General features: G+C 42.9%; 1 protein-coding gene across 2 annotated transcripts in view; it reads left to right on the top strand.

The window, feature by feature from the left end:
• armh3 (armadillo like helical domain containing 3) overlaps window positions 1–26,964 on the top strand; it is a 29,875-nt gene extending 2,911 nt beyond the window's left edge. Inside the window, exons 1-26 of one of the 2 annotated variants that reach the window (XM_004066175.5) lie at window positions 5,121–5,281; window positions 7,440–7,552; window positions 7,640–7,696; window positions 7,772–7,918; window positions 8,117–8,224; window positions 8,297–8,389; window positions 9,517–9,591; window positions 9,682–9,768; window positions 10,650–10,706; window positions 10,782–10,825; window positions 10,996–11,056; window positions 11,149–11,195; window positions 12,465–12,540; window positions 13,369–13,462; window positions 16,326–16,427; window positions 16,549–16,607; window positions 16,683–16,748; window positions 17,505–17,574; window positions 20,041–20,101; window positions 20,183–20,271; window positions 20,685–20,767; window positions 22,211–22,337; window positions 22,445–22,520; window positions 23,884–23,962; window positions 25,452–25,568; window positions 26,289–26,964. In XM_004066175.5, the coding sequence (XP_004066223.1) occupies window positions 7,451–7,552; window positions 7,640–7,696; window positions 7,772–7,918; window positions 8,117–8,224; window positions 8,297–8,389; window positions 9,517–9,591; window positions 9,682–9,768; window positions 10,650–10,706; window positions 10,782–10,825; window positions 10,996–11,056; window positions 11,149–11,195; window positions 12,465–12,540; window positions 13,369–13,462; window positions 16,326–16,427; window positions 16,549–16,607; window positions 16,683–16,748; window positions 17,505–17,574; window positions 20,041–20,101; window positions 20,183–20,271; window positions 20,685–20,767; window positions 22,211–22,337; window positions 22,445–22,520; window positions 23,884–23,962; window positions 25,452–25,568; window positions 26,289–26,381 (2,070 nt within the window). In that variant the 5' untranslated portion in view covers window positions 5,121–5,281; window positions 7,440–7,450 and the 3' untranslated portion in view covers window positions 26,382–26,964. Of the gene's footprint in view, window positions 1–5,120; window positions 5,282–7,439; window positions 7,553–7,639; window positions 7,697–7,771; window positions 7,919–8,116; window positions 8,225–8,296; window positions 8,390–9,516; window positions 9,592–9,681; window positions 9,769–10,649; window positions 10,707–10,781; window positions 10,826–10,995; window positions 11,057–11,148; window positions 11,196–12,464; window positions 12,541–13,368; window positions 13,463–16,325; window positions 16,428–16,548; window positions 16,608–16,682; window positions 16,749–17,504; window positions 17,575–20,040; window positions 20,102–20,182; window positions 20,272–20,684; window positions 20,768–22,210; window positions 22,338–22,444; window positions 22,521–23,883; window positions 23,963–25,451; window positions 25,569–26,288 lie in introns of those variants that run through there. The other variant, XM_078932687.1, reaches the window with a different exon arrangement.
• The last annotated feature ends 357 nt before the right edge of the window (window positions 26,965–27,321 follow it).

The following is a 27,321-nucleotide window of genomic DNA, read 5'->3' as shown; positions in this document are numbered from 1 at the left end:
AGCAGGAGGATTTTGAACTTGATTCTAGAATCAACTGGGAGCCAGTGAAGTGAAGCTAACACAGGAGTGATGTGATCTCTTCTGCTAGTTCCTGCTAGCAATCTAGCTGCTGCGTTCTGAACAAGCTGGAGACTTCTGAAGGAACTCTTAGGACACGCTGCTAACAAAGAGTTACAGTAATCCAGTCCAGACGCAACAAATTCATGGATGAGTTTTTCTGCATCACTTACATTTTCATGTATTTTGGAACCTTTAAATGGTCTCTTCCCACTCTCCCCACAGAGTATCAGTCAATCTTTCATGCAAGATTTAGCATTTGGAACTAAAATCTGGGGTTAATTATTTCTCAAAAAGAAAAGTGTGCATTAAGATAAAATTGTACACAAATTGATACTTTGTGATCAGCGTTGCAAAAAATCTGAGCACATTTGGCCATACATTTGACAAGTCTGTTTTGAATACAACTTTTCTTTGTGTTGAATAAGAATTTCTCCTGCTAGATTGTATTCATATTTCTTTGCAAAGTTGTGCACACATTTTGCACAACCTTGTCAGTATGCATAGGTTTCCTTTTGACAGATATCGTAGCCCATACAAAACAAAGGTATGGCTCAGAAAAGGGCGAATGTACGGTAGAAGTTTTCCTGATCGACAGCAGAGAAGAGGTGCGTTGTTCATCAAGCCCTGCAGGACATTTTTCTGTAAAGTCAGCCACTGCAGTGAGAGCAACAGTCTTCTTTAAAGAAGGAAAGGTCGTGTTACCATCAAAGACTCATTTAAATTCCGATTTCTTTTATTGTTGCATGCACAGCTTTCACTGACACACAAAATTGTTTTCAGAAACAACCCAAACAATGTGTAGACACAAAAAAAAGACATCCTTTTGACACAGCAGTGGAAGTCAGAAGTGAGATGAGCAGCAAGGTGTCGTCCTCCACATAACAGCTACTTTTCACTCTGTGGGAGCAAAGACATGTTTTGAGAGAGCCAAGGGCAGCACCTTCAGCTCAAGGGAGTCAGATTAGATCAAATTCTTTCTGTCACGTCATGCAGCTGTTTTGTCTTGCTGGTTGTGTCCTTGACTGTCTCTACTGGTCCAGATGGTGGACACTTCAGACCCGTCTCCCCTCCATTCGGGCAGAGAGTCGCTCCAGATTGGTATCCACTTCCCGCACAAGTTCAAGGGTTGCAGACACGCTGCTCAGTTGGACAAGCGAAGCACAGTGCTTTTGATCAGCCTGTGAAACTTTGTCACTGAGGGTCCGTACTTCCCGAAGTATCTCTCCATAGAGCTCCAGCCGCTCGCCTCTCGCCGTTTTCTGCTCCCAGACAGCTCGATAAATCAGAAAGCCTCCGATTCCAATCGTGAGGACTCCCATGATGAGAAATCCGAACAGATACACATCTTCAACGTCTTCCACTGACAGGTGTGACAGACACACCAGCCTCCACTTGCCCCATGGATCGTTGGTGTATCCAGCTGCATAGGTTCCGTCTGGGCAGGGGGGGTCCATTGTCCTGTTTCTTAGCGTTGAGAAGATTTTGTCAATCGAATTCAAAGACCAGCTCATCGAATCCATTTTCAGAGTATGAAATGCAGAAGGGAGCTTGAGAATGACAAAGTGCAGGCTCAGAAGAGGAGACAGGGAAAAGGCTTGGGGGGGGGGGGGGGGGGGGGGGGTTGACAGAGGAGGAGAGACAGGAAAACGTCTCTAACCTCAGCAAGTAGAGGAAGGACGTGGAACTACATGTAACTTTGACAGTCATGGGTAAAATGATGAGAAGGAATGATTCACAAAAAGCATGAGATTTTGGATCATTGCAGCTTTGAAGGTGAGACTGTAGAATGTGGTTAATGGATGCAGATTAAACTCAAACTCAAACTTTATTTATTTATATAGCGCCTTTCATTTTGGTTAAAAACACAAAGCGCTTAACATAAAAACAGATAAAACAGTCGTAAAAAATGAAAGTTGTTCAAAACAGAAAACAAAGGACACTCACACAAAGAAGGTACCCCTTCCTCACCACCCCCCGCCCCCACCCCCACCCACCCAGTTACCCCAGTAGAACCGTGAACAGAAACAAAGAACTGCAGTTGAAGAAGGTCTGGCTTGGTACTGCTGTGAGGAAACGATATCATGGGGATCCATTCATTCCAAGGCCCAGCCGGACCACAGGGGCCATTACCGCAGCGCCCGCCCAACACAGGGCAGCCCAGGGCCCCATCCATGGCTATTAGACCACAGAGTGGGACCCCATCCCGCCCAACCAGAACGGGCACCACAGCAACGGCACGCCCTACAGATCAAGCTGGTGGTGCCCAAGAACGATGGATCCCCCAGAGGAAACACTGGAGTAAAAAACATCAGAATAAAAAATAAAAATGATCATAAAATAACAACAATAAAAATATAAAAAGATAAAAAATAAAATAAGATATAAGAATGTTAGTAATTAAAAAATAAAAAACGTCAGTGATTAAAACATAACCTAAGTATCATTGGTAAAATAACAATAAAAAGAATTGCATATTAGAAACAGAGATAATAATAGTCCTTACAAGAAAATAAATAAATAAATATGTAAATAAATACCTCAATTAATAAATAGATGAATAATAAAAGACATAAGGAATGATCAAAGTCATATAAAAGCCAGACTAAAAAGGTGGGTCTTGAGCCTCTTCTTAAAAACCTCTACAGTCTCTGCAGCCCTCTGGCAGGCCGTTCCACAGGCGAGGGCCGTAATGGCAGAACGAAGCCTCACCATGTGTCTTGGTCCTCACCTTAGGGACAACCAAGAGGCCAGTGCCAGAGGACCTCAGGGTCCGCGAGGGTTCAAGGGCCCAAGACCATAAAAACATTTATAAACCATTAAAAGAACTTTAAAATCAATCCTGAAACGCACAGGGAGCCAATGCAGCGATTTTAAAACAGGTGTAATGTGTTCCCGCCCCCTGGTCCTCGTCAGAACTCGTGCCGCTGAGTTCTGTAGAAGTTGTAGATTTGAGATCGACTTTTGGGGTAAACCAGAGAGCAGGGCATTACAGTAATCTAAACGACTGAAAATAAAAGCATGTATTAGCACTTCTGTGCAGGCAAGAGAGAGGAACTGGCGGACTCTGGCAATGTTTTTGAGATGATAAAATCCTATTTTCACAATGTTTCTGATGTGAGGAGTAAAATTCAGCTCAGAGTCAAAAAGAACGCCCAGGTTTCTCACACACTGAGAAGATTTAAAATTTCTAAGTTTGGGTAAAATCTTCTCTCTCTTGTCTTCACGACCAATGATTAAAACTTCAGTTTTGTCCTGGTTGAGCTGTAAGAAGTTTTCTGCCATCCACAGCTTTATATCTAAAATGCAGTTTAAAAGAGTGTTGACAGGTTCAACAAAACAAAAGGGGGAGGAGTCATTCAGGAAAAGTTTAAGCAAACTCTATAGTGAGCAAAGACTCCTCTGCAGACGGGACAGGTTTACCTGGTCCAATAACCAACCAGTCTGATGGTGCTGGAGAAACGTGCAGAAGAATTTGTTGCACCTTTTGAAAGGTGAAAACCTGAACATGACACAAGGTTCACGTGCAGAGGTGTTTATAGCTCATGAAAGAAGATTCCAGAAACGTTTTAAGATGGATAGCTCTATGATTAAGGTCACCTGTGGAACAACACTGCCTTTGTACTATGGAGAGAACAGAGAGCAACCTTCATGTTGGCAGATTAAAGTTTAGGCGATCCAAAGAAGATCAGGGAAAACGCCACATGCGACCTTTTGTTATAGTTTGGAGAACCCGCGTTGGCTGATTAATCGTGCGGACATAAAGAAAGTTCAGAAATGTGGTAAACTTACGGTCACGCCAGGTGAGGCAAGACAGGAAAATGAGGAAGAACTAAAGGACGTCAATAGCAAGAATCCAAATATTCATGTTTTTAGGTTGTTTTTGTTATGATTTCATGTAAAAATGAATCAACTGGAGGCAGAATTAGGAAAAAAATTGCCCTTTCTGTAAATCTGCTCCCTTTTTAGTAAATCTGTCCTTGTTTTCTCAGCAGGTTTGAATTTGACTTTCCAGTTGGTTCAGACTACAGGTGACTGACTGAAACCCCTCGTCTCACTGGGGCGTTTTTCAGCAAGAAAACAGAAGCTGCTAGTTTATGATTCAAAATCGGACATTTCATAGAAGGCATGGAAACGCCAAAAGCAGAGAGCACAGATTGATTAGAAATCAATACAGGAAGTCCTTAAAATAAAAATGGTTGTTTTTATCTGATGTTTTTATTATGTTGTGACTTTCTCTCTGTTTTTTCATATCATTTTTTTTAAACAGTACCTACAGTTTGTTTTGTAAAATAATGGAATCATTTGGTTGGTAGATTTTTTTTATCTACCAGTCAACTTGGTTGTTGAGTCAAAAATTAGATTTTGGTCTCTGGGTTTGTGACTTCAAACTTGGAAGTTCAAACCAAACACGTCAAATCCGTATCAAGTCTGTTGCTACCAAAAAAGATCTGCAGAGTGAGTTCTAGTAATTCTCTTTATGAGATGCTCAAGCTAGCGGTAGCTCACAAAACATCTGCTGCATTGTTCTGCAATTTTTACTAGTTGTATTTAGTTGTGTTGGAGACAATTTACAAAGGTGATGTTAAAAAATAGTTTTTGTTGATTTTATTCCATCTTTTTAAATTTTTGTTAAAGAAAGTAAAAGCATGGAGAGGGAAAAAACAATTAAAATTGAAAATCGAATTTGGAGTGAAAAATCTGAGATTTTTTTTTTTTTTTTGTCCATATCGACCAGCTCTACTACTGATTTTGGCTAAAAATATGATCACGATTAAAAGACCACTTTTACAATAGATCATCAAAAGAGGATCAGACTGTTGAAGGAAGCTATTGATATTTTTAATAACTTTAATGTATTGACCTACATATCTTATTTGCTGTTTTTCAATCATTTTACTTTATATTTGTAATGATTTAGCAAATTTTCTCCCCCTTTTAAATAGTGTTCATTGTGTCAAAGCAGCAGACAACCTTTATTTTTCCCTATAAAACTTTAAATAACAAAAAAGCAATAAGTTAACTGAAGTGTGCTGAAAATGCGCGTTTCCTGTGAGCTGTCTGCACGTGCACGAGCCTCTGACACAGACCGACGGATGTTTATTTGTCGGGCGCTAAGACCCGGAAGCCCGGCAGGATGCTAACAGAAGCAGGCTAGCAGGTTCTGTTCTAAAGGACTCATGAATCAAACATTTACGCCCTAAATTGGGATTGTTTGAATACGGTAAGAATGCACGACTTTTTTCGAATTTTCACATAAAACAGTGTCTGTGTGTCAACAATGACAGTCAGACGGCTGACATGTAAACGAGATGAAATAATCGCTATCGCCGTTTCAGATTAATATTAGCTTAGCGCCGCTAAGCTAACATGTTGTTGTAGTTACTTTAGGTTACTTTGTGCTCGTTAATTGTTAAACTCGTGTGTCTGTCAGACAGCTTAACCCACCGTTCGTCGTGACGCTGGTCTTCGTTACGTTACCTAGCAAAAAATTCTACCTAGTATTCATCTTTGTCAGTTAAACCAATACTAACCAAGTGGTAGTTTATCCATAAATTGATTTGGTAGCAGATATTTCAGTGTGTGACTTTGCCTGGAGGCTTCCGTCCTTGCTTTACGTCATTAAGCATTGATGTGATTCTTGTTTGAGTTTGTATCGTCGTTGGGCAGTAAATGTCTTTCAGGTAAGACTCCTGACAGGTGAGCCCCAGCAGGTATGACACCGGAAGTCATGTCACAGAATGCATCCCTCACTCTTTTCGGCTTTTAACCCTTGTGCTATCTTGTGGGGTCCAGATGACCCCACTTCCACCCCACTAGATAGCACAAGGGTTAAAAAGAGAGACCCTGTCAGCAAATGTTTGGTTTGAGGTAGAGCAGAACCGAAGCTACATGTCTGCGCAAACCTGCCTGCTAGTGCAGGACAAAATGCTATTCTGTGCAGAGCTTTGCCTCCTTCTCTGCTGTTTTCTCCAGAAGCTTCAAGGTTCCTCTCAAGAATGATATGAGCTTCAGCATGAAGACTGTCCATGAATCATTTGACCTGAAGGAACATTATTAATGTGTTATTATTAGGATGTTTTTAAGAAGCTATCACACCTCAAACCTCATCAATCCACATCAACAACAAGGTTATTCAACACTATGGAAGTCCAGGAGAGTCTGTGAAGACGTAGAACAGCTTTTTGATGATTGATCGGTTCTTTTCAAGCAAATTAAAAAAAACATTTCAAATGAAAATACATAGATTTGTCACATTTATTTAAGATATTAGTTCCTAAATTGATAAGAAAATGATGCTATCCAAAATGAAGACACACACATATGCTCATACAACCACACACACATACAGCAACACAGACACACAATCCCCACTTTTCTGTAGGCAAGATGAACTTGAAGGGGGCAGAAATGTCATTAGTCTTTCCAAACAAGTGAGTTTTTGCCAATTCATCTGAGAAGCATGGACTCATTTGGTTAACTTAACTTAAAGTGAGCCCGAGTTTGTTTCCCCCACTAAACCGTAACATGTTTTTAGTCTGAATGCACCCAAGCGGACCCTGGTCCGGAACCGCACTCGGATCCATCTTTCACAGTGGTCTGGGTTTGTTTGACTGAGCTCCAGTTAGCTCTCAGTTCCCTCAGTCTGAATAGACTCTGTGCTCGGAGCGGAACAACTGAACCAAAACGGCCACTGTTGCCGGATATTATGGGATGTAAACAGGAGGAAGGAGCCAACCATAAACGTAGAGCAACTAGACTCAGCAAGTCACTGAAATGTGGCTTCTTAAAACAATTTTCAACGTGATACTTTGCTTCTAACACTGTTTTCTTGGCCATCTATATGTCCTGAATACTAATCAGTGTAACTTCTTAACTGTCTCCTCGTGCAGCATGCCTGACATTGATACAGACGTTCAAAATTGGTCAGCGAAATATAAAGTTGGAATTGGTGAACTATCCTGACAGGGTTTGCAAAGGATAGAACTTCCATTATTCTTTCTCTCCTTGCTTTGCCTCATTATTCTTGGCAAAGGACTGAAGAGATCTTTAGTCTTTGTTTACAAGCTTTAGTTCAAAACAGAATAGTCCAGTTGAAAAGCAGTCGAATACAGACCAAAAGCAATGTTCAGGACTCAAATTGAGTGGACTTGGTCTGGACCGACTGACCTTTCCGGTCCGAATACAGCTGAAATTTTGACGAAAAAGGAGAACAGTTCCTTAGTCCTGAACATCAAAGCAGGTCAAACACAGATGAAGACTTCAATGATGAATGCGATACAGAAAACCTTCCTTTTGTTCACCACATTGTCCTGATTTTTAGACGGAGTAGAAAACCGGCTGAACGTGACGTGTAATGGACATTTTCTTTGATCCTTCAGGCTCTGCAGACATGTCCCAGGTTGAGAAGAAGGCAGGGCTGCTGAGGAGGACATCGTCCTCCAAAAAACCTCTGAAAGAAAAGGTGGTCTTGATGTACGACGAGATATTTGCTGTAAGTATCAGCAAAGGCAGCAAGCGGCGGATGTGTCGTTGGACTGCATGTTCAGGCGCTAAGAAAGTCTTCTGTGCTTTGATGTAGAAGGAGGATCCAGCCAAGAACAACCCTCGCTTCTGGGATGAGCTGTTTCTCATGAAGGTCTGAGTTCCTATTGAAGCAAACGGCTGCTTTTTCCGAGTGTTTGTTTCAACAATGTCTTCTGCTTCTTCTCAGGTGAACCTGGAGTACCTGGAGTCCAAACTGGAGAGCATCGATGGAGAGGACGCCCAGTGTATTCAAGACAACGTCAACTCTCTGTTTCACCACTGCGTTCAGGCTCTGGGAGAGGAACACCAGATCAAGGTGGTCAACGCTCTGCAGGTATGTGATGTCTGCGTGAGCGAAGCTGCTTCTGTCCTCGCTTGCTGTGACCCCCACTGCGAACGAAAAGCACAGACAGGAAATGTGAGCTCGGTGTGCTGGGACAGCCCATCAGCTTCTGACAAAACCTTTCAAACAACCTGGTTCGACTGGCATCCGAGCCTTTCACTAAGCGTCCGCTATGCTTTCCATCCTCAGACTCTCTGTGCACTTTTCCGAGGAGTCCACCATAAGAACAAGTCGGCGTCTGGCTTCGACATCATCAACATGCTGATGGGGTTCGACAAGGCCGAGCAAAGAATGAAGGTCTGTAGAGATTTAGAAGGAAGAAAAGATGTAATCCTTCCATCCTCTGACTCGATTTCTTTCTTGCTTCAGGACCTGATGGAGCGCTTGGACAGTCTTCTTTGTGGAGACAGCTCAGAGAGCCTGAAGAGCCTCTGTCTCAAACTGCTGTTGTGTTTGGTGACGGTGAGAAAACACAAACAGGCCGTTTGTGGAAAATAAAAGCTTATTGTTTGAAGAAACAGGGAAATCCCAGCGGCCCTCCTTACTCCCTCAGCTGTTCAAAGGGACTTTAGGGTTAAACTGCTCTCGTTCTCCCTTCAGGCTAGATCTGGTTTCCTTGTTTGATACGTGCCATAAATGACCAGGCCATACAGTTGGAGAACCTACAACTGCATAATGCATGCGGGTGGAGTTTAAAACCACCAAACAGGCCAGACTGTAGTGAAAACGAAAGCAAAAGCTCCAGTGCAGCTCAACTCAAAAATGTAGGACACGATGATTTTTCTCTGGGATCGAATGGTTCCCTTTTCTACATGTTGCTCCTCATTTAAGGGGGTGGGGGTCCCGGTTCTACACTAAAAGGAGAGTCAAGTAAAAAAAAGGACGTCTTCTTATTTACAAAAAAGTTCAGTAATTAAAGTTATTATTAATTTTTATATGAGGTTTTCCATGAGTGTGTTTTTGACATTTTCATTTGAGAAAATTGTTTTTCAAAGAGGAAAATAAATAGTATTCTTATTATTGCTGCTGTTTTCCAAAACCAGCCTGTCACATTTGAACCCTGAACATGTGTTTTTGCTCAGGAATTATTTAAGGTTCTTGGCATAAATTCTTGTTATATTTGAACACTTAATGAAATAATAAGAAAGCTCTTACAATGTTTGTGTTTTGTATCACTTAAGGACTCCAGTGGTAACCTGGAGCGAGCCCATAATCGTCCCGATTCTTGCACCGTAACTCAGGAGTAGATGACCTAAAGCTTAGCAGGAGTTTGTTTTTCACTCAGAATGACCAAACTCTGAAATATAATCAGATTTTGCTTCTAGAAAAGAAAAAGAAATCTCTCATTGCTGCACAATTGAATGTCTTACAGGTGAAAAATAAATCAATTTAAGGAAAATTGTATAAAAAGTTACTCCTTCCTAATGAGATGCTCTGTTTTCTGTATTGTGTCGTATGTCAAGTTGGAGCAGAAACTTGACTAATTTACCAGCTAAAGTAATGAGACTTTACAGTGGAATAAAAAAGTTAGGAAACTCCACAATCTCTTCTAAATGTACCGACTGTAATCTTGTTTAACTGGTCTGCAGGTAACAGACAACATCAGCCAGAACACCATACTGGAGTATGTGATGATCAACAGCATCTTTGAAGCCATTCTGCAGGTGCGTGATTTGTTTGAAGAAAATCATTCTGGTTTATTTTCTGTATTTCTCCGTCCTCTCAGTTTTATCAGTCCTTCCTGTCCTGCACAGATCCTGTCGGATTCGTCCAGCAGGGGGCAGCATGGGTACGATGCTGTCGTTCTTCTGGCCCTGCTCGTTAACTACAGAAAGTACGAGGTGTGTGTTTTATTCATGTGTGGAGGGGGGGCTGTGCTTGTATTTTTGATGAAGTAATCAACACACAACTGTTTTCCTGGGAAAGCCTCACGTGTTTAGCCTCAGTGTTAGATTCCTTCTGCATGTGACGTCTCTGAACAGTTGGACCAGAGCACGATTCCTATGGCACACTTCCAAACGTTGTTGAGGCTCTGAGTTTCGGTCTCGAGTCTTTTAAAAACCAAAGCATAGATGCTGCTTTGACCTGAACTCAGCCCCCCCCCCATATTACGCTGTGGAATACGTATATCGCAAAAGGTGGAGAAAATTGCGATAAATGGTTACCTTAAATGTGTTAAAACAATCTTATGGCAGCCTGAAGTATTTAACGAATCAAATCAATCCCTTTATTCATTTGACCAATCGGATGCACCCCTTCACGTTGTTGACCAATCAGATGGAGCCCTTTTATGTTAGACGCTCGCCTCTTATGTAGTCTAGGGTCATTTGGAGTATAATTTAAGGTGTGTACCGGTATATATAAAACTGTTGGAGTGAAATGGAATTTTTTTTGGTTGTTTTCCTTTTTTTTATCGTCATCACAATATTGATCATTAATATCGCAAATCGCGAGTTTTCCCCATATCGTGCAGTCCTACTCCTGTCCAACTATTTAGGAACCTAAACCCAACTGTCACATTTAAACATTTATATGATTTGTGTCTGCACGTAACAAAATGTCTGTTTGTGTGATTAAAACATCTATTTGGTTTCATACTGGTGAAAAAAGCCTTTTTAGCAGGAGCTCTGGTTGAATCACGAAAACGTTAAACTCTGAGTTACTGTCACGGAAAGTGGCTGTTGTTTGCGTTTGATTAATAAAGTTTTGTTTTTGTTTCCAGTCGGTGAATCCGTACATTGTAAAGCTGTCCATCGTGGACGATGAGCCAACATTAGATGTAAGTCCTGTTTTTCCATTAAGAACAGTAATGAAAAAAATCAAAGTTCTGATTGAAGCTCCTCCCTCTCCTCAGGGGATGGGAATGGTCGTCCATCAAGCTCTGACCGAATATAACAGGTGAGATCTTTCCTTCTGTTCGAGGATTTTCTGCTGACTTCAGTTTGTGTTATTTATGGCTGACGGCTCTTCTGGAGTTGTTTGTGAAGGCGGTCACGTGTTTGTGCACGCAGAGTCACGCACTTCTGAGCTTCTGGACTCTTTTCCTTTGACGTTTTTTCTGGTTACAGACAGTACAAAGACAAAGAGGAGGAGCACCAGGGCGGCTTCTTCTCAGCCCTAACCAGTATGGTACGAGCCCGCCCCCTTTCATATTTAATTTCCCAACAGACCTGCTGATGTTTTTAAGGCTCACCTGTGTTTGGTGACTCTTCTGTCTGCAGGTCGGCAGCATGTTTATAGCAGATGCAGATGAGAAGCTGTCAGTACAGTAAGTGTGAAGTTATGTCACTTCAATGGCTTTCCTCTATTTTGTAACTACAAACTGCACTACATGACAGAATTCCCCTTTGGGACTGAATGAAGCACAGAAATATTCCTTATGGGTCACGAAGGCTGTGGAAATTTGATTAATTTAACACTCACATAATCCTGGATTGATGAGCTCAGATTGGCAGAAGGTTGTAGAGAAAGCTCTGAAAAGCTCAGTTTAGAGTCATCAGGATGTCTAAAAGTGAGAAACCCAAGACGCAGGAAGCTTTATCCTAGAAATGAAAAAGATATTATTTGTAGAAAAAAAGGTTTTGAGGCTGAAATGATTTCACTGATGAACTTTTTTCTTCGGGCGTTTTCTCCCACGGTCTAAAAACATGCTCCATAGATTATTCATTCATTTTAGAAACCCTTTTTGTCCCTTTCGGGGTCGCGGGGCTGCCGGAGCCTATCCCGGCCACTCATGAGCGAGGGGAGGAGACATCCTGGACAGGTCGCCAGTCAGTCGCAGGGGCCACAAATCACACACCCATACACACTCGCAGGGACAATTTAGAGTAACCAATTAACCTATGAAGCGTGTTTTTGGACGGTGCACATAAAGGTCCCCCACTGGTGTTCTGGTTTAGGTCCCACAGCCGGGACTTCAACCGGGGGCCTTCTTGCTGTGAGGCAAGAGCGCTAACCACCAACCATAGATTATTTGTGACTCCAAATTGTCTCTTAGATGTGAATGTGAGCTGGGTCTGCAGTGAACTGGAGAACCATATATAGAAAACCTGGATGCATGACTTATGTGAAAGTGGCAACCCCGTGATCCTGAGTAGGTTTAGCAAATGGATGGATGCATGATTTTGCGGTGCATCCATCCATTTGCTAAACCTGCTCGTTATTAGCTGCTGTTATGAATGGCTGTTAGCCGCCTTTAGCCAATAGCTGTCTTCCTTAACTCTTTTTAAACATAGTCATTACAATGAATCCTTGGAGATGCACTTTAAATACACCGAAGTTTACATTTGCAGTAATTGAACAAGTGACTAATTCTGTGCATTTTTCATTGACTGTCTAAAGAAACTATAGTTCAGTGCTTGTGACAGTTGTCCTAAGGAGCATCCATACAGTTTAGTTTACTTCAGGCTGGACGCTCCTGCAGATGCTGTCAATACAAGCAATGAAGCGCAGAAGAACATTTCCAAAGGTCTCGGGGAAAAAATGTAGACGTTGTTGAACAGAAAAGGAATCTTTTCTGTGGCATTTCTTTCTCCAGAACCAACGAGGCGATCCTGCTGGCGCTTTATGAAGCCGTGCATCTGAACAGAAACTTCATCACCGTCTTGGCTCAGGTGGGGGCTTCGCTGTCTGGTCTGAATGCTGATCCTTTGAATGTTCTTTCTATGAAAAGAGAAGGAGACCTGGAGCTCTTTTATTTATTTATTTTTATTAAACCTTTATTTAACCAGGAAAGTGCCATTGAGATTAAAAACCTCTTTTCCAAGGGAGTCCTGGCCAAGAGGCAGCAACATTTCAATATGAAAAACACATAAAAGCAAACATCATTAAAACCACATGCATCATAAAAAGCAGTTGTACATCATTGTTTCAGTCTCTGATGCTTTGAGCTAGTTCTTAAAAACATTTAAAGATACCAGTTCAGTTAATTTCCAGTCATTCTGCAGCATATTCCAAGCAAAAGGAGCAGAGTGGACAAAGGCTTTTTTTTCCCAGCTCTGTGTGGGCAAATGGAAGAGAAAGCAACAACTTGTCTTTAGATCCTAAGGAGTAAGATTCCACACTTCTCCTTGTGATTAAGGAACAAATGCAGGGAGGCAGTAATATAAGCAAAGCCCAAAGGCCTTCACAGTCACAGCAGACATTCACAAGGCGCTACCCACATGGGGTTCAGTGTCTCACCCAAGGACACTTCAACATACATGGGTGGGCAGAGTGAGAATTGAACCGTAATCCTTAGGGATAGGAAATATAAATCTGGATTAAACCTTTCCTCTTCTTCAGTGCCTCCCCACCCTTTATAACAGGAACAGCCAGGTCGTTCAAATACACGTCACTGTAAAATGAATTCCTTCATGGGTTTTCATGTTCTTGTATGTTCCTAAAACAGTTATGGAACTATGTAGTCAACTGTCAACATTTGCTTTTGTTTCTCTCAACAGAGCCACCCTGAAATTGACATTGTACCTGCCCCGCCCACCCCGACTCCAACCACACCCACAACACCTCTTGGCACGACACCGCCCTCCCTCGATGGTAAGCCACAGCCTACGCCTGGACTGTTTTTTTTTTTACCTCAGGTACAAACCACAGAAGTGTTTACGACACACCGGTCACCTCGGCCTGTTGAAAGCTTTTTGGGGCCAGTTTTTCATCCGTCACCATCTTAGCGGTTTACAACATCACTCTGGTCTTTCTGGAAAGGGTCAAATGGACGGATAATCACTAGTCCAGGGACAGGAAAGTGTTTCTGGCACAAACCGTGGTTTCTTGGTTTCTAGCTTCATGTTTTTTAGAATATATTTGTAGACATTCAGTGCTGGTCAATAATATGTTTGTTGGTAGGAAAGTAGCATTTTTCCTTTTTTGTTGATGACAGTAACTTGATATTTGTTTAAAAAGATCAGTATAAATAAAGCTGATGCATATTTAAGCTCTGATCAAAATGTAAAAATACATTAAATATTTTATTGTTAATGGTTTTTCTGTTTCTCTTTATATATTTCTTGATTATGGGATCTTCTGCCACTTTCTGGCGCTTAATTCCTTCTACAATTTTTAAGCTACTTTAACTATTCAACTATTAAATTGTTCAGGTTTTTTCATCTTTTTCCAGCTATGACTTTTGGTCCTTCAAATCCTTGAACTTTTCAAGATATTCCAGGATTTCCAGGATTTTGGCCTCCATTCAGGTGGAAAAACATGGGGAATCCTTGGTGCTAAGCTCGCATAGTTCGAGACCCGGCGCTGGCATTTTTCAAAAAAATATCTTTTTTTGTTATTAACAAATCACTCTATGCAAAAACATAAAGAACACAACGACAATTATAAAAGCTAAACAAATATTAAAACGTTAAAAAAAATTTTTTTTTTGGAAAGTACCTACTTTTTCCGGTATCTTGTTTTTTTTTTTTTAACATTTCTTTTGTTTTTCTGGGAAAGTACTTGGAATTTTGTTTTGTTTTCTAAAATTTATTGCAGTTTTTTTTTTTTTTTTTAAATATTTGGTTACTTTTTTTTTAGTGCCCCTCTCTAACCCTTGTGCTATCCTAGGCACTTTAACACTGGGAGTTGGGTCATCTAGACCCACTAGACAGTGCGCTGAGCCTTTTTTCTTCAATGATTTGTGATCTTCACTGGTGTCCATGGATTACATGAAATCCTCTCCACCTTTATCCACCTTTGTCATGGTAGGAATAACACGTCAATGTAAGGGTGGGGTCATCTAAGATAGCACAAGGGTTAAAAGGTTTTTGGGTTAAGTGAATTGCACTTCAGGGCCACCGTACAGAACAGATGAACACTGTAGGTTGGAAGCCGTCACGTGAAATGATGGAGGAATTGTGAGACGAGTGTGACCTGATAAACATGAACGACTGCTCCGCTTTCCTCACAGCAGTTAATCTGCTTCCGGTTCTAACTGGACTGGATTATCTGGAAAATGTTCTTGTTCACAGTTTTTTTGTTGCTTTGCTTCGCTTTAATCTGACACGAAGCCAAATCTCCAAATGAGACGATTCTCACAACCACAGAAAGCCCAGCAGCTTTCAGGTGGTAAGGAAGAAACAAGCCGCTCACGTTCCTCACAAACCCCTTCAATGTTCAACAGAAAAGCTCCAGGTTTAAGCGAGTAAGGTTGTCACAGCAGATTTACTGGAAGGTGAAGGTAGTTTGGCATGCAGAAGCCCTGTTGATGTTAAAAGCTCCATGTTTCCGTCTCTGGTTCCATCAGAGCCTTTTTGTCTATAAAATATTAAGCTGCAGCTGAAATGCGGATGCACGTGCTGCATGTGAGCTGCTCTGCGCTGGATCTTTAGGTCTCAGGCCTCTGTGCTCTGCGTTGAGCAACCAGGATCGCAGATTTAGGTTTTTGTTTGGAGCCTGACAGAATGATCTGTCACCTGAGGTCTGACCTGGGAGGGATCCACTTCTCATCATTTATCCATGAGAGAGATCTTCCATGCTGGCTGTCGCACACGGCGGCAGCAGCAAAAGGGTAAAGGAGGGACTTTTGCTGATGAGAACAAAGCTTTTGCTCTGATTCCCTCAAACTGCTCTCTTTCTCTTAATAATTCAATAAAGTTCATTGTTTCTACAAAGTTAACTGAGTTCTTGAGGTATTTTTTCTCACACTGTTTGTGTTTGTCAATATACCGTACATGTTTCGGCGGAATCACTTCTGCCTTCGTCAGAGTCGTCATCAGGCGGTAGTGTGTGACGTCTTTAAAACAGACGATTGTTGTGACTGAGGCGGAGTCACCTGTCAAAGTCTTACAGGTGACTCCGCCCCCTTATATGTTCCTCCAGGAATGAGAGACTAGGAAGGCCCCTCATCCCGGTTCATGACAAACACAAACCGTGTCTGAGAAAAACTAACTTAAGAACTCTGCTCTCTTTCTCTGTTCTGGGAGGTTTTAAGCATAAGAACAGTTTATTTTTTATTCTAAAATCAACTGTTGAGTTGATTTATTCATGGTGATATTTAGAGAGCTCCAAAAATATCAGCTGAAACCTGCACAAGTGGATAAATGCCTGAAAGGGATTTATCTTATTGGCTGATTAGAAAATGTTGCTGGTGGATCTAACAGACAGAGTTCTGCTTTGACCGTGATGACCCTGAACACACCAGCGGGCCTGAAACAGACTCCAACATGGCAGCCGTGGGAAGGAGTTGACATTTTGGAGAAAAACCTGCTGTCTGGAAACAGCCACGCAGCAAATTCAGTGATATGTCCCCAATAAAAATACCCAAAAAACCTGCTTTTTGTTATCATTTAATGTTATCTTTTTGCCCAAAGTGTGTTTGAAACTGTAAGACGTGAAGATCTTGTCTTGGATCTCTGGTGATCTCTTGGATCATTGTTTGTTTTAGAAATGATTTTCATGTTTTACCTCTCAGTGATCAACAACCCAGAGCTGCCTTTAGACCCAAACCTGCAGACGAGCAACCTTCTCATCACCTTCCTGAAGTACGCCTCCATCGTGATGCAGGACACCAAAGGTGAGGAGAACCGTCCTCCTCTCCGTTTGTCCCCCGTCCGTCATGACGACGGTTGTTCTGCTGTCCAGTGGTTCTGGTCGGCAGTGGCTCGGTGTTTTGCTCACAGCTCGTGTGTTTGCAGATGAGCATCGCCTCAACAGCGCCAGGCTGTGCCTGATCATCCTCACCTGCATCGCAGAGGTGTGAGCGTCTGCACTTTCAATGCATCCGTCCTCCTTCAGTCTGAGCAGCTTTTTTTTCCCCCTGTGGTTCTAGGACCAGTATGCAGACGCCTTCCTCCACGATGACAACATGAACTTCAGGGTGGAGCTCCACAGAATGGTGAGCAGCGGTTGTACTCAGATCTGTCAGTGAGCTTCCTAAGCTGTCGCCCATATTGTGGTTTTTCTTCCATCTGACTTTCATTACAAGAACGTGGAAGTTGAGTTTTGTAGCCATCATGTTACAATTGGTACAATTACTGGTACGAAGGCCATTGAGACGACTGTTGTTGCAATTTTTGGCTATACAAATAAAATTGAATTGAGTAGAGTACATTTTTTCTGAGATGTTGATGATCAGGGAAAGAACCTTCATGGATAGGATGTCATTCATTTATTTAGGAGGTAGCCCCGCCCCACAGGGCTGTTTGGTGGTTCTCTAGACGTGATGAATGGATGGTTCCTTCCGTCCTCCTCTCTTGTTACCTGATGTGTTCATCTTTATGGACATTGGAACCAGACTCTTCAGACCACATGACCTGCTTCCACTGATCCAGCGTTCAAACGTCATTCTTCAGAGCAAACCGCAGCCGTGTTTCTGCTTCTCTGTGAGGCAGAGTTCTTCATGCTCCGCTCTGGTTTTGTCAGCAACATCAAAGGGATCGTTTTGATTTCCTCAGATCTTTTCTTGGTTTACATCTTTGTCGTCTTCCACGGTTTTGGAGAACTGAAAAGCTGCTTACTGCATCGGTTAGGATATCATAACTATTCCATAACTCCATGTGATCCATGTGAGGTTCTTGCCTACTTGGTTTACTTTAATTCAGGCATTGTCTGTCATGTACCTTAACACGTGTTTTTTCTTTTTTTTTTGCAGCCCATGAGACACAGAAAAAAAGCGGTGGGCAAAAACATCCCGTCCAGGCCGCTGGTTTGTGCCGTTCTAGGTATGAAAACTGCCAATAGGCCGAAGCTCAGGCCCAAAAACACTGAAGCGGAACAAATATCAGAAAAGTAGAGCGATTATTGGAACAAAGCAAACACTGAAGAGCATTAAAATCTCCTGAAAATAATATCCTTGCATATTTATCATCTGCTTTAAACAATTTCGCAGAGACAAATTAGAGGAAGTTGCAAAATATGAAATATTTTGATGAATAAGCGTTGTGACAGCAACACTGCCCTAATAGGGCTTCACCTCTGTGTCCAGGTAAATGTACATCACTCTAGAGAAAGAGTACACGTCAGACAGAAAGGTGTCAGTTTAAACCAATCACTGAGGTGGAGCAGACACGATGCATAGCAGACGCTGAAGTAAAGAAAACGTTAAAGTAGAGCAATTACTGAAACATGGCAAACACTGAAGTGGAGGAAACATTTCAGCATCAGTGAAATGTCGCAAATACAGCGGATGTGAAGCGATGAAGACCCTGCCTCTTCACATAGAAACGACAGACTTGTGGCAGATATGCTTCCCTTTCTAAATGTTCTCATGGAAATATAAAAATACAATCTAAAGCAGGGGTCGGGAACCTTTTTGGCCAAGAGAGCCATAAACGCCACATATTTTAAAAATGTAATTTCGAAAGAGCCATACAATAATGTAGTGTCCCTTTCCCACACTGAGGCACGGAGACGTAACCTCTTTTAAGGTTCTTTATTCTGGTTACTGTAGACCGCAACAAACGCCATACAATTAATTCAGCAACTCCTGAATCTCTCCCGCCGAGACGAGAGCGCTTCTCCCAACTTTATATTCCCCTGCTCCCGCTCCAGCCCTCCCATTTCCCTTATTCGGCCCATAGCTGAACCCCATTGGTCCAAATTACCTAACAGGCTGAGCGACAGGACTGAGAGCCAATCAGATCTCTGCTTGATGCGTTCAATGAACCCCAGAACTTTTAACGCGGCCCAACAGCCACCCAGTCCAAGTCAGTATGCAACGATATGTTTAAAACTAAATATACAAATGAATATGTGTATTTGATGTAATTTCAACATTTTTAAAGTACAATAAGTCTGTGGATTATTTTTAATAACATTGTTGTGCTGTTGCTAATAAATGATGAGTATTTCTCGTGGTAGTTTTGCTGATGGTCTAGTCTGGTTGGTTGATCCATGGTGAGTTTCTGCTTCATGCAGGCGTTGAGACTTTAAACGTGATCGTCTGAATGTTCTGTAGATGTGAGAAAAACTGCTCACATGCAGACGCGGAGCCAAACACACACTCACACGCTGCAGTGAGTGACGGGCAGCGGGTTTTACGTTTTTACAATCCCAGCGCGATTCACCTGCTGCCTGTCCCCACAACGCTCCACCCTCTGCTTTCTTCCTCACACATCCCGTCCCCGCAACTGCACGCTCTTTCTCAGAGACGGGAGCGTGCAGTTTTAGGCACGCCAATTCACAGGTTTCCGGCTGGTAGAAACTTTGTCAAATAAAAGATAATAGTAAACTGATAATGCTGGCGCAGATTTTTCTCTCCAAGCATCAATACTACTGCGCGCCTCTGGCATCGCATCGCGCCCGAGAAGGACTGGTCTAATGAAAAAAAAAAAAAAAGTCTAATTAAAGATTTGTCTGCGAGCCACATGTGACCATCAAAAGAGCCATATATGGCTCGCGAGCCATAGGTTCACGACCCCTGATCTAAAGGAAATGTTACAGGACTGATGACTTTTCAGACTGAACGTGATGCCACAAAACAATCAGTAAGCTCCAGTAACTAAACATGTTTGAAAATGATCAGTTTTACTACTTTTACAATGACAGAACATTAATTGAAAGCAATCTTTTTTAATGCTTTGTTCATAAACTGGTCAGTGGACTGAAAGACCTGTGAAATTATTTTATTTTAACCCGGAGGGGGAAAAAAAAGTTCAAATTCCTGTATGTATTGATTGCCTCTATACCTTTTATTTATTTTTTATGTTTATATATATATATATATTTTATTATTATTTTACTTGTCTGGCTGTCTTAAGTTGAAGGGTGGGGTGGGGTGGGGGGGTTGACATCTTTTTGATACTTGATGCTTAAATTGTTCAAATGTTTTTGTGTTCGAATTGTTCAAATTTAGAAAAAAATAAATAAAAACATTAAAAAATAATCAGTTTTGCATATAAATCAATTTTACTTTTACAGTAAGAAAATTAAAGACGTCTTACAGTCAGCATGAGTTTTTGGGCTCTAAACGTTAAAAAGTCGGTCAACCTGAACTGCCTTCACTCCACATCTGATCGGCCTCCGTCTGCTTTGCTCTGAGCTTCAGTAAGCCAGTCCAAGTGTTTAAACCTGCACTGAAGCTGTGCAGCGTTCTGTCAAACAGTCTGTCCGCTGTAGACCCGACTTCAGAAATGTTCCCGCTCCACGCTGGAGCCTGCATGTAACCCTTGTTCTTTCTTCTTTTCTAGACCTGATGGTGGAGTTCGTCGTCACTCATATGATGAAGGATTTCCCCTTTGACTTGTATTTGTGAGCGCACCACTGTCCAGCTTCTTTCAACATACTTTCAAGTCATTCTTTCTTAATTATTTATTGTTGTTCTTTGCTTAGGCGCTGTGTGCAGATCATCCACAAACTGCTTTGTTACCAGAAGAAGTGCAGAATCCGGTTACACTACACCTGGAGGGAGCTTTGGTCAGGTAGCAGTCTTTATGCTAGAATAAAAGCAAAAACTTTAGGCAGAAGTCCAGATGCCTGGTTCAGTTCTGTGCTCACTTCTTCCATTAAGACCGGACCTGCTGTTGTTTCTTCTTTAAGGAAAATCTGGTGGTTTGTGTTTTTAAAACAAACTGAAAGCTTCCCCTTCAGAAGAGATTGGAGAATGATTCTCGTTATCCTGGAGGTCCTGCCTTTAGCCTGCAGACAGTCTCCATCAATCCCATCAATTCTCTCCACATCACACTCGCATAAAACAGGCGCCTGAAGAATCCATAGATCTTGATTTGACTGGATGGAACCGGGTTCTACTTTTCACGCGTGGATGTTGGATTTCCTCTTAAAGGTTTTGTTAGGACGTCCCCCCCTCACTGCAGTCATGTTTGTCTCTGTGCAGCTCTCATCAACCTGCTGAAGTTCCTGATGTCGAACGAGACGTCGCTCCTGTCCAAGCACAACATCTTCCACCTGGCTTTACTGGTGAGAAACTCTGCTGCCGGTTTGAACTGCAGCCTGATCCTCCTCTGGTCCTCTTCAGGACCAGGGTTTCCGTTCGCTGCAGATGGATTCTGGCGCGGTTCACTTTAGTGTGAACGCTGCAGTCTGTTAGAGAAAGTGAACCAAAGACAGATGGGGCATGTAAGGGCTGAATAATAATTCTAATGAATGTTATTTATATGGCCCCTTTCTTGACACTTAAGGTTGCCTCACAGTACATAAGATGAATAACAGCATAAAAAAACAACAAGAACACAAATAAATCAACAGCTAAAACAACAGTTTAAATGTCATATGCACAATGAAAAAGGTACGTTTTCAGATGTTTGGAGAACTGAGAAAGCGAGTCCATATTTCAGAGATCAGGGGGGAGGGAGAATTGCTGAATGAGACGTGATGGTGGAGCAGCCAGTCGAAGGGAGGAAGAGGATCTGAGGGAGCGACAGGAGTAGCAACAGTCAGGAACTCTAAAGGATACAGAAGGACGAGGTTGTGGAGGGCTTTGAAGGTTAAAATGAGGATTTTGTAAGTGATTCGCTGAGATACTGGTAACCAATGAAGCTGCTGTAAGACGGGTGTAAAATGGTGAATGTTTATTTGTTTGTTTGGGTTATTGTTCGAAGAAGCTTGAAAAGGTTGTAAAACTCCTCACGGGGGCTGAAGCTTTGTGCTTTCTGTTGTTATCGTGTCTGACAAGTTCTTCCTGAGTTTACGTTTGAGGCAGGTCAGGTTTTTTTTGTTTGGTTCATTTTTGTTTCTATATGAAGTCAAAGCTGTTCTCAGCCATTGAAAGGTGGGTTTTCTTCAGCAGAGCTCATGTTTTTGGGAGATTATGTGTCCGCCATGTTTCTTTGTTTGTAGTTTCTCTTTATTTGTGTCGTTTAAGACTTTAGCTGAATACATCAGATGTTCCACATATGTGAAGGTGGGGGTGGGGTGTTGGTTGGCTGCGGCAGATGAATGTTTCCTGACAGCCTTTAAATTTTCATCAAACCGTTCCAGCTGGGCTTCATTTGGACTCGTTTCAGTCTGCGGTGTCTCGGGAAGAGCTTCTGCTCACGTCCAACTGGTTTCCGTCACGCCGGGCCGCTGGAGGAGTTCAGTTCTACTGAACTCCTTCAGGTACTTTGATTCTTAATTCTCATGTCTGCGTTTTACATCCGCACTGGAGAAGAAACCTATTTCTCCTTCATCAAGCGTCCAGTCTGTTCTGAGGGCTGCCAGTGACGGTGGCGATTCGCCCGTTCACATTCAGCAGCGCTGAAAGAGACTCTTCTGTTTCAAAGAACTTGTGTTTTATTTTGTTTTTGTGTAAGGACTAGAAGTCATTTTCCTGAGCTGAGCGTAGACTTTAGGTTCTCTGAAGGATCACATGAAGTTGTGTTTGGTTCCCCTGAACTTCTCCTGGTCCGTGTCTTCAACCAGATCGTGAACCTCTTCAACATGTTCATAACCTACGGCGACACCTTCCTGCCCACCTCCAACAGCTACGATGAGCTGTATTATGAGATCGTACGAATGCACCAAGTCTTTGACAACCTCTACTGCATGGGTACGTTTGAAACACACCAGTACAGGTGCACCTGGGCATGCTGGGAGTTTTCCTGAGCAGACAGAGTCAAAGGTCAAAGGTTGATCCTGCCTGTCTTCTGTCCTCAGTTTTGCGAGTGTCCACCAACGCTGGCCAGTGGAAGGAAGGAGCCAGCAAAGTCACGCACGCCCTCGTGAACATCCGGTAAAGACGCACACGTTCTACACAAACATCACACGTGTTGCTGCCCATTAGCAGCTCCTCTTCACTGACTGCACAGCTGGCCGGTCATCTTCTGTACCTTTCTTTTGTTTAGAGAGGGAGGGGGGGTACCTCTGCACAGGATTTATAGAGAGAATGAGAAAGTATTTAAAATGTTTCAAACTTCTATCAGAATTTTTTTCTTCAGAAAATCACTGGCATGTTTCCATCATCTAATAATGAAAAAACACGGCAGATTGTAGTGCAGGGCTGCTCAGTCCTGGTCCTTGAGATCTACCAGCCTGCCTGTTTTCCAGCTCTCCCTGCACTGCTTCCTGCTGATTACCTGGACCAGGTGTGAATGTGGAGACATCTGATTGAGCCAATCCGCAGCTAGCAGGACTTGGAGATCTGGAAAACAGTCAGGGTGGTAGATCTGGAGGAAAAGGAACGAGCAGCGCTGATCTAGTGGGATTCCCTGGAGATTTGAATGAGCAAAATCGTCTGTTAACCTTCTTTCTAGCTCCTTGGTTCAGGATTAACAGACGCCTTAACGGTAAGAGAAAAGTCAGGAATGATGACAGGAGGACGAAACCGGATCAGTCTGATCAAACAAGGACTTAAGTCTTTAAAGGAAAGTAAAAAAAGAATCCCACGGCCGTGTTCGGTGAACGTGTTCCAAGAATCCAGCAGATTCACAGATAAAACACGAAACAGGACAGAAATTAACCGGCCGAATGCAGAACACAGTCTGAAAGAATGGCAGCAGAACCGTGTGGGGGTCGTTTATCAGGATGTTCAAATCGCTTTTGAAACTCCGATCATTTTTTCATCGACCTTAACAGTCTTCCCAGTGGTCTTTTAATCAGGATTTTGCCCTTTTTAGGCAAAATAAAAAAAAAACGTGTCATTTTCTAGGACACAGTTTCTGCAGAGCGGAAGGAGTTCATCAGAAATTCACAAGTTTAGAGAGATTCCACTAGAACAAGAGCTGACAGACAGGCGAGCAGTGAAAAGATGGGAAATGAGAGAAAATAAGAGTTAATGAAGGAGGACGTGAGGAAGGAGAACCAGAGGAAATGGGAAATGTTCTTCTTCCAGCTGCTTCTCTGCTGATGGAAGGCGATTGTTCCCGTTTGCTGCATCCCAAGATGCATTATATGGCAGCACTGAATATCTGCTGTTCCTCCTGCAAACACGTGTGTCACGGAGGCAGACGCTCTCCTCAGAGGGTTCCTGCTTTGCACAAACCACAGAATCAAACCGTTTTTTTCTCGTGTTTGCAGGCGTTTCTCCTCAGAGCTGACCTCCTCTTGAATTATTTTACTAAAATGTTGTTAATGTCATTGTTTTTTGCTTCTTTAAGGGCCATCGTCAACCATTTTAATCCCAAGATCGAGTCGTACGCCGCAGTCAACCACATCTCGCAGCTGTCAGAGGAGCAGGTAAACTCCTCGCCGCCTCACGCTCTCCAGAAGCCAACAGCAGCTTTCTAACTGAAGCCGCGCTCCGTAATGAGGGCTGCCGTTTCAAAGGAAAACTCATGAATTTTTCAGCTAACAAAGAAAACTCCGGAGCTTGAGAAGAACATGCGTGTTCAGAAAAAAATGCTGACTCATCCAAGCAGAGCTTGTGCTGTTTGACAGTCCTCCATGGTGATTGATCAGAGAAACCCAAAATCAGAGAACCCCTGATGGCCTCTGGAAAAGCATTTCCTGTCATGTGACCTGCTGTAAAAACAAAAATTCAGGTGAAGCAGATGGAAGAGAAGCAGCTCCCATCCACAGATTGCTCCAGCCTTAAAGACATCCCAGCAAGGAGAAATGATGAGAGGAGGATCCAGAAGAAGACGGGCTAGATTTGCTCCACGCGCTCAAAACGTCTGAGCTCCTCATCCGTCCGTTTGGATGAGGACCGTGCTGCGTGGTGGCGCCCCTTGATGACACGAGACGCCTGGACCTTAGGCTCAGCTGGGTGGGGTTTGGTTTTGTTTCTCAGTGGAACAGAGAGGTCGGCTTCTGATCTTCTGATGTTGTAGAGGACAGTGCTGCATGCTGGGTAGTGGAGGAGATGATTTCTGTGAGGTTTAGCTGCTTTTCAACGATGAGCCTCAAACATCTGTGGGACAATCAGCGAAGATCTCAGGCATGAGCCGACTGCTAAAAAGAATCAACTGGACGACTTTTATATGTTTTGTTGTTGAAAGAAGAAAAGTCCTGAGCCTGGATGGGTAGAAGAGCAATGTGAAATCTGAAGCAGCTTCCTCTATTCTCCAAATAAGTCTGATTTTTCTTTTAAGAGCTGAGTGTTCCTGTTGTTCTGCGGCTCATCAACATCCTCCTGAGAAGGAGATGGTTTTATTAAATACAAGTTGAGGTTAAAGGCGCGGAAACGTGAAGCCTTCGGACTAAAGGAGAGGATTCACCTTAGCAGTTGGTTGAGGTCAGCTGAAAAATCGAGGACATGGAGTCAGAAAGGAAGGCAGAAGAACACAAACAGTTTTTGTGAGGTCAACGGACGGTATTATGATGAAGAAAGCAGGAACATGTGTGACTGCAGGCGTCTTCCTCAGCTGCTCCATCAGCAGGCTCCGCCTCCTCTCTGAGAATCCAAACAGACGGATGGACTGTGACTCTGATGCAGCTGCTCTTCGTTCTCTTCTTCCCCATCTTTGACCCTTCATGCCTGACCTTAAGATTTTAAACATTTAACATAAATCCACTGGTAAAGCACATTTCATGGCATCACACACACAAAAGGATTGGAATATAAATCTAGTAATGGCTTTTGCCACCAAAAAAACCCCCAAAAATCTGTCTTTGTGGAGTCCTGAGCTGTCATCCTCATCTTCATCATCCTCGTCTTTGATGGTTCGGTTGGCTCTGAAGATGTTGCTTGTGCTCTGCGTCATGGTCCCGTGTTCGATCCCTGCAGGTTCTGGAGGTGGTCCGCTCAAACTACGACACGCTGACCCTCAAGCTGCAGGACGGTCTGGACCAGTTTGAGAGATACTCGGAGCAGCCCAAGGAGGCGGCCTTCTTCAAGGAGCTGGTGAGAAGCAGAACGCATACGAGGGGTTTCCGAGTCAGCGGCTCAGGAGGAGGAGTTCAGGGGTTTGAATCCTTCGAGAGAGAGAAAAATCCTATCGATGAAGCTGAATTTGAATTAAAATGTCTTTGGGTTTTCTGTGAGGTTTTAATGTCAGAATTCCTTCTGTCTGAAATTTTCCCTGTGATAAATGTGAATGGGTGTTACGGTAAAGTGTTTGCAACAGAAAAAGTTTTAGATAAATATTTAATACATTTCTTAAAGTTAAATGAGATCATGTTAAGTCAGAATTTAATCAAATGGTGGAGAGATTCAGGGCTTAGTGGTCTGCCTCTGCTACAAGCGTGTGCATGTCATGAGTGTGCATGTGTAAGGGGCGTGCACATGTCATGAGTGTGCATGTGTAAGGGGCGTGCACATGTCAGTGGTGTGCGTGTGGGAGGGGCATGTCTCAGAGAGAGGTGTGCACGTGAGGTGGGTGTGCAATTATAAGTGTGCACGTGATGTGGGTGCGCATGTCAGAGGTGTGCACGTGAGGTGTGCACGTGAGGTGGGTGTACAATCAGAATTATGCACGTGAGGTGAGTGTGCATGTCAGAGGCGTGCACGTGGGTGTGCATGTCAGAGGCGTGCACGTGGGTGTGCATGTCAGAGGCGTGCACGTGAGGTGGGTGTGCACATCAGAAGCGTGCACGTGTAAGGCTCACTCTTGTCTCTCTGCAGGTTCGTTCCATCAGTCTGAACGTGAGGAAGAACGTGTCTCTGAACACACTGAGTCAGGACGTCCTGCTGAAGGAGTTCTCCACCATCTCCTGAAGCCCCCCCACTCCCCATCATCCATGCTGCCCCACACTGACACCTTCTCGTGCACGTGGACATGCACACAAACTCTTTGGCCTGTTATTTGGCAGTTCTTCCATAAACTCCACAAAGCTCTGAACTGTGGAAACAGGATGAACGTGGCCTCTCCTCTGGACGATCAGGTGGTGCAGCGGCCCGACGGGGAACCGACCCAAGGACACTTTAGCTTTAAAACAGTATTCGTTGGTCTGACAGTTACAGCAGAGGCGTCCCTATGACTCCGCCCACAGGAGCGCGTGACCTTAACTCCTCTAATAACGTCAAGTGTTTGTGCTGCTGTGAGTGATGGAGGTAGAGTCTAGTGATCTGTTACTAACGTCTTCATGAACAATCCTAACAAACTCTCTGAATGTGCTGAAGATGAGTCCTCTTCATCGCCGTGGCGATTAGGAAAACCTCCACTGATGCATCTTAAACTGATGATTCTTGTTAGATCCGATTTCTGCAGCTTCTGGAAGTTCTGGGCTTTTTGTCTCCTCTGACTCCTATGACTGTATTTATAATCCTTTTTTAAATAAAGTTTGTTTTCCAGCTGTAATCCTTCATCACAGAGAGACGCTCGGACGCCACAGCAGAGCGAGTCTGGTGGTGAAGCGTCCTCTCATCTGAATGAAGATCTTTCAGGGTCTGGATTTTAGCTGAAAAATAAATAAGATAAAAAAGGAGCACAAGATAACAGAACAAAGACTCAAAAGTGAGTTTCTGAATTCACTTCTAAGTTTAGTAATTCAATCATTTATTACAAATAGTTTTCCTTTCTTCCGTCTTTTTATTTGCATTTTCAGCCTTTTTTTTTTAAATAACATTCCCTGATTCTTTCATCTTGAAAATAATAAACAAAAAATACGGAAATTATTGGACGGTTATTTGGGGTTTTAAACAGTTTTTCTCCTTT

Source organism: Oryzias latipes, chromosome 1 (assembly GCF_053564925.1).
Source record: "Oryzias latipes strain Hd-rR chromosome 1, Olatipes_Hd-rR_3.1".
Classification (NCBI taxonomy): Eukaryota; Metazoa; Chordata; class Actinopteri; order Beloniformes; family Adrianichthyidae; genus Oryzias; species Oryzias latipes.
Note: the sequence above shows the minus strand (reverse complement) of the source record. Positions and strands in the feature narration are given on the sequence as shown.